The sequence below is a fragment of the Pyrgilauda ruficollis genome, unplaced genomic scaffold, assembly GCF_017590135.1.
Source record: "Pyrgilauda ruficollis isolate IOZ18807 unplaced genomic scaffold, ASM1759013v1 scaffold167, whole genome shotgun sequence".
In the NCBI taxonomy this organism is placed as follows: Eukaryota; Metazoa; Chordata; class Aves; order Passeriformes; family Passeridae; genus Pyrgilauda; species Pyrgilauda ruficollis.
In genome coordinates, this window is record NW_024515542.1 from 753,664 (window position 1) to 765,790 (window position 12,127).

Here is a 12,127-nt window from a genome sequence, read left to right on the forward strand (position 1 = left end):
TACTGCATATGAAACATTAGCTGCCTTAAAGTTATGAAACAGGTAATGAGAAAATTGTCAAAAATGGGAAAAAAGACCCCTTTAAAACCTTCTTGCATGTGGATGCAAGCAAAGTGACAGTATTGGAGAAAGAACAGAACTTAAATTTTCAATGGTTACTATAACTATAATTAGCTGTAAAGGAAAACTGTGGAAGTGCTATTGCTCATAAAACCCTATAGATTTTTTCCTCTGAAAGGTAAGCTAAAATGAGAAGGTTTTGGAAACTTCATATTAACACAGCACAGCTGTTGCTACAGCCTGAATTTATGGGTAACAGCAACTGCTGCTGTCCCTCTCTCCATCAAGGCAGGTTTGAGGAAAGCCTTCAGCAGGGAAAAGAGCAACAGAAGATTTGCTAATTAGGAGACGTAATAGATAACTACTTTTTTATTAAAGCAGAATGGCACACATGAGAGGACAGAACAAAGGCAGATGAAGAAAGGAGGCATAAAATGGGAGAAGGAGTTGAAAAATTACAATGAAGCATGAAATAGAGAGAGACAGCAGTATAACCTGCTTCACAGTAAGACACCAAGAAAAGCAGTGAATAGGCAACCTGGGAATGTTTCTATCTGTTCTGCTGTGTGTGTGGTCCCCAACTGCTTGTGAGGTTGAGAAAAAGTAGAGAATAATAAAAAAGAGCTGGAAGGCATTAGCTGATACAAATCTTATATTCTTATACTTCAAAGTGATAAATGGAACATTTGACTGTTTGTACTGAGGACAGGAGGTGTGAGGTAATGTAGCAGCATTCTAACATATGTTATAGCATTGCTCATATATCTGAGTTCTGGCAAACCCTAGGAGATAATCTATAAAAAACCTAACAGCTTGTGAATAACACTACATGGGGCTCAATATGAGAAAAATGAACAAGGGTGGTAGAAGTAAAATCCCTACAAGTAGCAAAAGTAAAAATATATGGGTACTTCCACAGCACTAGATTATCAGCAAAACACCAAAATCCTGTGCTGGCAGATGAAAACGAATAGCATAAAATTTAAATTGAATATTTCCTGTTTATTTCTTACACTCATTTACTTGGCCATGACTACTACTCTCTCTTCTTGGGATATGGGTTTTTCAGCTGCTTCTACATCTCCTCACTTCCTAGACAGAGACCATAAAGATAAACTCTTAGAGCATTTGCAGAGCCTTTTACTTTTGTCTGAGCTTCAGCTCTAAATATCTGCAGATGGCATCATCATATCAAATCTCTTGAAGCCATGGCTACTTGGCACTTGATGGAACTCACAGGCAAATTGACTCCCTCTGCTGGAGAAAAGGGAAATATTCAATGAGTAGTCTTGTTCCTAACCAGAAATCCGGGTGATCAATGATCTGCTGTTGTTTTATGGTAGCAGTCCTTCCTCACTGTTTAATTGTGCATAATATATATTCTAATGATTAGGTAGCCCACTTCTCCAGATAAAGATTTCTTGACTCTCAGATTCTGAAGGACCTCATACACCTCATCTAACACCCAAGGACACCTGATATCTATCTATCTATCTATCTATCTATCTATCTATCTATCTATCCTTCCATCCATTCATCTATCATCTTTAAAATGTCTGCACATATACATGATCAATTTATACAACTTACAAAGTCATTGAAATCTTGATACAGATTACAATCTCTTCTACTAAAAATCTCTGATTAGTGGCAACTTTAACTGATTCTTCTTGGATATTACAGACTCAAAAATAGAAAGTTAGAGTAATAGAGATGAGCCCACAAATCCTCACTGATCGTAAAATGTATTGCTTTGCTATAAAAGCATTCAATTTATGGTAGTCCGCTCTGAAACTGTCTTTTATTTAAATCCAATTCCCAAATAGTTCTACTTATGATTAGATTGAAACTGCTTCCGAAAGAAGCTGCATGAACTGTGCTCTGACTTGGTAGGAGTTACTGAAATCAGTGATAATCAGTAAATAAATAAATAAGTCAGTTTAATAATAACTAGTACATAACTAATAACTAGTAAATAATTAAATAAGTCAGTTCGAAACCCAAGAAAATAGTCCCTGGAGAAAAGGGTTAGGTCCTAATTTTTGCAATGGTAACAAAAAAAATAGGTGAGACTCCAGGAGTTACTGCCTGCTGTATTATAGGGGACCGTGTTTTCAGTAGACTGGGGAACATACATTGTATCCCCTGGTACAGCATGACTGTTATAATGTAAATAAAATTTATTTACTGTGATACAAATGTTATGCAGGGAACTGGTGAAAGCAGCTTACCCACACGAACATTTTTACTGACACACCTTCCCCTTCTCACATACCCAACAAGTGTCTCAGCTAGCTGTGCTTTCCAATACTCCAACAGAAGTGAAAACCTTTTCAACTTTCCATTCTTAGTGACATCTGTAGAATCTTTCCTTCTATAAGTGAGAAATGTTAGACTTTATTATCCCAAAGACAGGAACACTGACAACAAGTGTGGAATAAGACTACATCCCACTCATAATTCTTACTGAAATATTTCACATTGCAAAGTAACAGGACAAAACACATTAGCATGGAGCCAAATTTCTAAAATGAACACCAATTCTGGATCACTGTATACAGTTCTTTTCTGTTTCCTCTGTGTCCTCTCAAATCTTACAAGCAAGAATTTTTCGTATCTCATTGGCATTATTTGCTGCTGTCAGGTTACAGCAAGGAAATCAAGAGCAAGAAAATTTCAGGCTTATGTTTCCTCAAAGACAAATTCCCTTACCCTGGGAAACTGGGCTCTAACTTTAAAGTAATGCATAAAAACATTTGTTGCTTCCTATTCCATAGAAGTTTCATATTTCATATGGACCTGGAGTTTAGTGAAACTCTACCTCCCGGCTTCTTCAGAAACAGTCCTTTAACTAGGATTTCCCAGGAGCTAACTAAAAGGCTGAGGATTACCATAAGGGAACACTGAATTAAAATCAAAACTTTTCTCTACTGCCAGGAGAGGGACAGGTATTCAGTCACTCACTGTCACAAGCTGTCTCTGTGGTGGATGGTATAGAGAATCACTCCAGACATCTCATTCTGGAACACGCTTTGCAAGCTCCCCCTATCCAGGTATATATGTCAATTTCATTTGGGCTTTGATTATGTGTAGGGGAAAATAAGAATTTCCTTATTTTGGAAGAGAGTAGTTAAGATTAAAACAGTACAGCAAAAGTATCATTTCACTGTTTCTGTAAAGGTCTCACTTTCACAGCATGGCAGAAGCTACAGGCCCTATGATCATTCATTCATTCAATCATTCATTCATTCATTCATATCCTGCTCCTTCATCATCTCTTGGAGATTTTATCACATCTTTAAAATTTATCTTCTAGCAGAATTGTCCAAATCTGAAATAGTCCACATAATAGCAACAATTGTACCAAGAATGCAGTTTATAATTTTAAAATAAATGTTTAACAATTTTTAAAAAATAAGATGGTATGTACTATTGCTTCTTGAAGAACATAACTGACATGTATGTTTGTATTTCTGCTTAGGTTGAATAACACAATTTTCAAATATTGAGCAGAGTAATATAATTCTTTGTCATGCATTTCCATCAAAATCAGTGCTAGGATCAACTTGACCTGGCAGTTTGATAGTTATTGCAGTGATGGGTGGTGATGCTAAGTGCATCATAGTAGTGTATAAGAAGCTTGAGGACAGGATAAATTATAAAATACAGATTTTTTTTATTTGACAAAAATAGGATGACACAGGTTTTTTTCTGTTTGACTGGACTTTAATTTTGCTTTGCTTGCCATAACAGTGGAAGGCCATTTTTACACAGTAATTGCTGTAAGCAGACTATGAATGTTCAAACATTCAAGAGAATAGGCTACTGCATATAGGCAAAGCAGCTCAACAGTACACTCACAAGAAGTCTAAACAGAGAATTTAGAGTACATTGATGTTATTTGTAATACTCAGCATGTACTGTGGAAATGGACCCTGAAATTTAATGTGGACAAGATGCATCAAGCTGACAACAAGCCATGTACAAAGTACTTATTCATGCATTCTGCCTGGCAATTCTCCGGTAAAGCATGGTAGGCATAACAATGGTTCCTATTGAGATTGCAATCTAGGTTTATAGCTCTGAAAATAAAAATTTTATTGACTAGTATGACAGTATTGTGAAGTGCATTCTCATACTACTTCAGGTTTTTTTTGAATACTCAAAAATTCACCTAAATTTACTCCAACACTGAAAATCTCAGCCCAGATTTTTCTTCCTTGGTGCATTTAGGGTATTGTTACATGAACTTATGCTTGAAAGGAATAAAAAATGTTTTATAAATGTATATAGACTTTTATGTTTTTCAAACTAACTCCACCAAACACGTGGTGAAACATCTACTCTTGAATGTTTACAAGTGCTCCATTAATGCTCGCAGCCCTGGACACACCAAGAATGAAATGAAGCTTGAATGTTGTGAATCACCTTTCCCCATCACTGACGGAAAAATTAACTTTTGTGAGCAACTATAAAGCAGGCACAGCCTTGGAACACCAAGTTTCTGAGCAATGCGCTGAAAAGATTTGACTGCCATCTACAGACATGAGTAACTTGTGCACTGGTAGCAGTTTAAAAAGAATCTTAAAACTACAAACCTAATAAACACCTAGTGGAGATATTAGATGAAAACTAATTATTTATGTATGTATAAAACAGTGGAGCTACCACAGAAATCTTCCCGGTTGGGTTTTTTTTTGGGGGTGGGGGCATTGTTGTTTTAATTTTGGGGTTTTTTTTCCCTCATAAAAATATAAACACAGTGAAACACCAGCTTCCTTCATTCTCTAGAGTGGCCTGAGAGCTAATAGTTACAAATCCAGTGTCTTGTAGTGCCTAAAACTTAGTAGATAGGAATGCACAATATTATTTTCCTTTTATTTAAACTATGAAGTGCTGAGTTTCATGTATTAAGTTCTCAGTTAAAACTGTCTTAAATAGTTTCTCTAATACAGAATCATGGGTTAGCAAACTCATGAAATTTTCAATTACATTGTGAATTTCTTATCATATGTATAGTGACCAAATGCTTGTATGAGGGTACAGCTGTACATATGTCCGACTGCAGGGAACCCGAGATGCATGCATAGTCTACATAGAGTTTTCTGATAAATTTTGGCTACCTAATCAGGCTAGTTCACAACAGGCCAACATATCACAACATAGGTAACTGTACAAAGATCTTCTTTCAGCTGTTCAGAACAGCTAGTACAGTTGTTCAGTTTTTCTTTGTCAAACAGTGTCTTTTCACTCTTGACTTAAAACCACTTTCCTTTATCTGACAGCTGCTGCCAAACTGTCTTTACTTCCTCTCCAAACTAGCTCACTAGCTAAGCAGTTACCCTGCTAAAATCCTCTTTCAAAAATCTTGTTTTAAACTTTCAAAATCATTGCATGGCATAGGAAAAGAGATCAGGAGAATGATGTATTTCAAAGATTGATGATGAATGACAAAATTACTTAGAACCATACAAATTGTACTTCTGTAATTAAAATTATTACGTTTACACACCACATGGAAATGTTTTCAAGAATTATTCTTCAGAGATCAGAATTACATATAAAAGTTAATATGTAGCGTATTTCAACAAAAAACAGGTCACAGATGGAAAAGCCTACGGGCCCAAACAGACAATAACTTTCAAAATCCTTCAGAAGTTAAAACTGAGCACAGCATTCCATACATGGAATGTCTTCTCACATTGCTATATCATCCATCAGTTTTCTTTAAATATTCTCAAACAGTGTGTAATTTCACTTGAATTCCCAACACAGGATATAAATATTGCACTAATTTTAAGTGTCATATGTTGAAACTTTACATTTTTCAAAAACATTTACACTGAAGAAAGTCTGTTCAGACACAGCCGTGAAAGCGAAGAGAAGGAAAGCAAACATGTAAGTACTCTACATTTTGAGCTTTCAGCCTTTTTTCTTACCTGAGTACCCAAACAAGCAGCCATCATATGAGTGAGAAGTTTAGCTGCAAACATGGCACATCTGGTGCAGAAGAGGTGGGAGATGATAGCCAAAGTGAAACCTATACAGAAATGATAATGAAAAAAGTAAAAAAAAAAGACATATTTAAGTTTAAACTAGTAAACTGTTCTATATTATCCAGCAGATGTTTCTTGAAGGTGCAGATTACCTAAAAAACCCAACCAAACAAACCTTATAGGGAGAGTATGATCATTTTGGCTCACACTGGGATCACTCATGAGTTTATTTCAAGTACTAAAATGTATTTAATGTTCCCATATATTGCCACATTCTCTTCATAGAGAAAAAGCAAGGCACAATTCTTCCCAAGAATATTTCTGAGATTCACATTCTCTGAACCTCAGAGAAAGGGAAAACACAATTCTTATCTTACTTTCTGTGCCTGTGTTGTGCCAAAGTACAATGCAATATGCAGACTGTTTATCCAAAGTGAGGATGTTTTGTTCCCTTGGCCTATCAGGGCCAGGAGATGAGTGCAGTTCTGTGCAGTTGTGGGCAGAGTGCATGGCAGATTCAATCTAGATGAAATGTATATAGTATAGTATAATAAAGTAATTAATTAGCCTTCTAATAAGATGGAGTCAGATGCATCATTCTCTCCCCTTCATTGGGAGTGGCCTTCGCTTCGATACCCATAGGCTTGGGAGCCAAAATAATTTCATAATTTCATAATGTAAAGCAATTTTTGAAAAGCCTTTCTTTGGTGTCCCTTTCTGCGTGATATGGGTGATTATAATAATAGTTATATACAAAGCAAAGGTAACAGTTCAGCGCTCATATTAGTGCTTTCAAAAAATGGTTTTAGAAACAGTTACATAAAACAGGCCTCTGTTGGGTAGCACTATTATAATAGATAGCTATAACCTTGTAAATCCAGTCTCCCATTTCATCTGTGTTGAGCATAGAAATTTGTTATAGCAGTAGTCAGGAGGAATGACACCACTTTTCATTTCAGTAATTAATTGTAAATATGAACACAACAAAGGCCCTCTTCCTACCAGTAAGCAGCTCCTGGGAAAAGGTCTCTAGGAAAGTTAAGCCACCAAGATAAACACTGCTAAATCTCAGAATTAAATGGAGTTAATTGTGCACTTTCACACTTCAGTCAGGGCAGGAATTTGGGTAATTAAGGCAGTTTTTTTATGTCAGTCTTGAGATTGACTATTTGTTCAGCTAGCAGTATTTGTAAGAGGTAAGCAAAACAAATCATTGCTAAAAGTATTATTTCTAAGTATTTCAAAATTACTTAGGGATATTTACACAACCATCTACATGGTCTCTCTCTTTTTTTTTAATATTCTTCTTTTTTTCAATATTCTATTTCATTCTTCTTCTTTTTTTTAATATTCTACTCACATCCAGATGGAGATGTCAAGACATATGAAAAATATCATTATCACTCCTAAGCAATTTGTTACTTAAAATATTCATTTAAATCTAGTAATCTGTATCATCACACAAGTAAATATCTTCAACCAGCCAAAAAACTGAAAGGCATTGGATAGCATTCGCCTCAAGTTTGAAATAAACCCTTAACCAAGCTAAACTACGTTTATTTTTAAAACACATTTTTATGACATATACTGTAAGTGACTAGTTCTGAACAATGATCTGCATCTTATTGATTCCAATTCAGCAAAAAGTTTTCTAAGCTTTTGCATAATTTTTTTCTTTAGTTTCTATAGAATTTTGCATTTTACAGCATTTTGTTTCATCACCTTGTTTTTTCTCTGTAATTCAGCAACTGTATTTTAAAATCTGCTTATTTTTATGTGCTAAAATCTCCTTTTCTATTGTAAAATATAATCATCAATTTGTGTGAAGCCAGTAAAAAACTGAGAGGTTTTTCCTCTTTCTTTGTCTTCATTTTCTTAGGCTGACATTTTAAAAACATTAAGGAGCCTAGATTTAATCTGTTAGGGCAGTTTGCTCAGGAGGGATAAATAAGTGATTTAGCTGCTTGCATGATTTTTGTTACTCATATAGTGATGATCTAACACAGAAGTCACAAACCTCACAAGAAGCACACCCAGACTCCCATTTAAGAGAGTTAGTCGAGAATTCCATTTAGCATGTTTTCTTAGTAAGCCCATTACTCTTAGTGCCTACAAATGCAAGAATTAATTTCCAACCTATATAATTCTGTTGTTCTAAGAAAATTTACTTTAATTTGTGATTGCTGCAACATAATAGTAAACCAGCTGCAATCTGAAAGGCTCCTTCAGAAGTTGAGTTCCGAACTTAGATCCCCTGCTTCCTGCCTTGCATTCTGTGATTTATGCTGTTGAAGCTGCTAAAGAAGAGTCATGTTAGTTATAGGTTAAACTCTTTGGGTTTTTTCCCAAAATCTTGGGTAGCAGTAAAGCAGCAGAGTGTAATGGATCTCCCCTGAGTTATCATTTCTGAGTGTAAATTCCAGCTAAAATTGTCAAAGAAATTTGACAAAGAGGATTACAGTACTCCTGCTAGCAACACAGACAAATTTAGGATTTTTATATTTCTTCCCCCAGAAGAATGATATATTATCTCTTTTCAATAAACCATCCCAAGGAAACAGCCAATCAGGCAAGCAAGGGGTACACCAGGACCATGTGTAGGAGATTTAAATTGCTCTAGGGAGTGTGTTGAGCCAGATGGGGCAAACAGGGGCATGGCACAGCAGTGAGGACATCGTACAGCAGTTTGCACAGGAGGGATGCAGCTGCTCTCCTGGCTCCTGGTGGTGGATTGTGTTAGATGGGTGTGTTTTGGTCAGGGGTTTTTCGGGCTTCTTCCACCAACTTGACTAGATCCAGAAAGGGTTTATATATGGTCAAAAGCTTGTTGCTGCTGCTGCCAGCAAAAGTGTGCTAAGCCCAAACCTGCCAAGAAGGACACAGCTGTCCAGGTCCTTGGCTGCAGGGAGTGTCTGAGCCTGGGGGCAGTACCAGAGGACAGTGCAAAAGGTACCTGTGCATGGTGTGAGCCAGTGAATGATCTACTCAGAGAGGTAGCAAAATTCCCCCATCACTTTCCCAGAATAGGTACAAGGCCCTGGGTCCAGAAACTCAGGCAGATGATGGTAAACAAAAAGTCTGGAGAGTCTCCCAGGTGCACTTTGTCTGTCAGACAGATCACCTCAAGAAATTAAGAACAAAAGAAGGGTAGTTGGAGTAAGTTCACCTTCTGAGGGGAACTGAGGGTCCTGTGTGTCACCCAGACCCATTCCACAGGGAAGTCTGCTGCATTCCTGGGGCCCAGGTATGGGATATAGGCAGGAGATTCCCTGAACTAAGTCACCCCTCTGATTATTACCCACTGCTGCTTGTCCAAGTTGGCAGTGACAAGGCTGACAAGAAGGATACCAGGTCATTTGAAAGGACATCAGGGCCCTGGACTGATTAGTTGGTGGAGCAGGAGCACAGGTGTGGTTCTGCTCAGTTCCTTCAGGAGCAGGGATGAATGATAAAAGGAATAGGAAAACACACATTATTACTGAATGGCTTAAGGGCTGGTGCCATCAGAGGAATTTTGATTTTTCTGCCATGGGCAATTTTTACAGCACCAGGCCTATTTGAGTCAGATGGGCTCCATCTGTCCAACAAGGGCAAAAGGATTCTAGCCCACACATTGGCAGGGCTGATTGAGAATGCTTTAAACTGGGTATGTAGGGGGAAGAGGATAAAACCAGGCACTCCAGAGATAAGCCCAAGGGTGGTAAGCCAGAGTCAGGGGTGAAATCAACAGCACAGCTGAAGTGCATGTACACTGATGCATGCAGTGTGGGTAACAAACAAGGGGCTGGAAGCCATGGTACAGCAGGAAAGCGATGACATAGTCACCATGACAGAAATGTGGCAGGATGACTTGCAGGACTGGAGCACTGCAATGGATGGCTACAAGCTCTTCACAAGAGACAGGAGAGGGAGAAGAGGTGGAGGGGTGGCTCTGTGTTAGGGAGGTTCTGGACACCATGGAACTTGAGATTAATAACAATAAGATCAAGTGCCATGGGTAAGAATCAGAGAAAGGCCAACAAGGCTAACATCCTGGTGGGAGTCTCCTAGAGACCACCCAACCAGGATGAAGAGATGGATGAATTGTTGTATAAGCAGCTGGAGGATGTTTCCAGATTGTCAGCCCTTGTTCTTGTAAGAGATTTAACCTGCTAGGCATCTGCTGGGAACTCAACACAGTGGAAAAGAGGCAGTCTAGGGGTTCTTGGAGTGTACAGAGGAGAGCTTCTTATCCCAGATGGTGAGCGAGCCTGCCAGGGGTGGGTTCTGCTAGACCTGCTGTTTGCAAACAGAGAGGAGCTGGTGGGAGATGTGGTGGTCAGAGCCCATCTGGGGAACAGTGACCATGAAATAATAGAGTTCTCAATATTCAGTGAAACAAGGATATTGAAACTTCAGTAAAACTTCTACACAAGACTTCCAGAGGGTGGAATTCAGAATGCTGTTTTGGAGAGTACCTTGGGAAACAGCCCTCAAAAGCAAAGGGATCCAGGAAAGTGGACATACTTCAAGAAAAATATCTTGAAGGCACAGGAGAAGGCTGCCTCTATGTGCCAAATTATGAGCCAGCAGGGATGGGAATGGGCTGCCCAGGGAGGTGGTGAAATCACCACCCTTGGATGTGTTTACAAAAAGACGGGATGTGGCAGCAAGTGCCATCAACTAGCTGGCAAGGTGATGTGAGGTCATAGGTTGAACTCGATGACCTCAAAAATCTTTTTGAACCTAGTTGATTCTGTGATATTTCTATGCTTGACATTTTTTTCCAATGGCAAAATTTGTCAGTGTGCAAATACCAGACAAGATGGCACCTTTAATAACATGAAGTTAGTTAACATTCATTCAATATTCCACTAAATAAAAAGATTGTCATCAGCTACCAAAAATGTTAATAATCAGTCAACCAGTTTTACTGGTCATCAGTTGTTATTAGTAAGAAAACTGTCTTAAATGAACTGACCTGAAATACAGATGAATCCAGAAGAAAAAAAAGCCTCGTTGTATGAAGACAAGTTATCTGTTTGGGCATAAACTGTATAAATGGACATATGAGAACAGGAGCATTCCACATAATCTGATCTGCCATCAACCACCTTGCAGAACCCGCTATCGGACAGCCAGCTGCAAAACAAGTTCCACAAAGTTGGAAATGGACTTGCGTAACTCACATCATAAGCAGGCTAAAAAGTTTTTGTTGTATTCCTGGAATACCAACATCGCTAAACTATTGCAGAGGTGTTTTCTGTAATCTTCTGTGTGCACTGCTCAGAATAGGACATTTACATGAGATTAAAATGTTGTTTATAGTTTTTCATGTTCTTTTTTAATTTTTGTAAATGTTTTGAAACTAAGTTTTCTTCACTAGAGAATTTTTGTGGCCATGTTTTTAAAATTTCTGCTAGATTTCTAGGTCTGTCTGACTTTTCAGATAGTTACTTTCTTTGCTCAACATCTTATCCTGTTATGGAGAACATTTCATACTGCTCTTTTTTGGTTTGAAACTAAAATTCAGCAGTTTTTTGTTCTTTGGTTTTTGTTGTGTGTTTTTTTTTCAGTATTGCTGAAGTGGTTTGGAAAAAGGATAAGGATAATACACAGGTGATAATAATAAGGAAAAAGGATAATACACAGGTGATATCCTAAGCCATTTCTACTGGAATTCGTGCATAGATAAAAGGAGAGCATACAGGTAGATTGTGGTGCATCTCCTCCTGAAAACAAATAGTTTGTATCAATAGCGGTCTGGTATCATCCAGTTGTTCTAATGAAATCGAATCATCACGTAGACTTTGACAGGACATAGAACATCCTTATCTCCAAGTCATTAACACATTCATTGATGCAATTCTGTCACTGCAACCTAATGCATCATTATACAATCTAAATAGTATTTTGAAGAAAAAAGGGCAGAAGTCTGAGAAATATCTGAGCTAGACTAACTACTCATTTTCTTATAAGAAAAGATTTATGTACTGGTAAAATGGCCAGAAAAATTAAGGAAAAAAGACATGAAATGGATCAATTTTATATTTGAAAATTATTTAATTTGCGTTATCACATTTTATATAAAT

At 37.6% G+C, this 12,127-nt stretch overlaps 1 protein-coding gene across 1 annotated transcript in view; it reads right to left on the minus strand.

Moving 5' to 3' along the window:
• The window catches only part of ADGRV1 (adhesion G protein-coupled receptor V1), a 282,378-nt gene that overhangs the window by 133,153 nt on the left and 137,098 nt on the right, over nt 1-12,127 (minus strand). The window contains exons 88-89 of the mRNA XM_041463583.1: nt 11,017-11,177; nt 6,000-6,100 (exon numbers count right to left, since the gene is read on the minus strand). Coding sequence (XP_041319517.1) covers nt 6,000-6,100; nt 11,017-11,177 — 262 coding nt within the window. The remainder of the gene's footprint in view (nt 1-5,999; nt 6,101-11,016; nt 11,178-12,127) is intronic.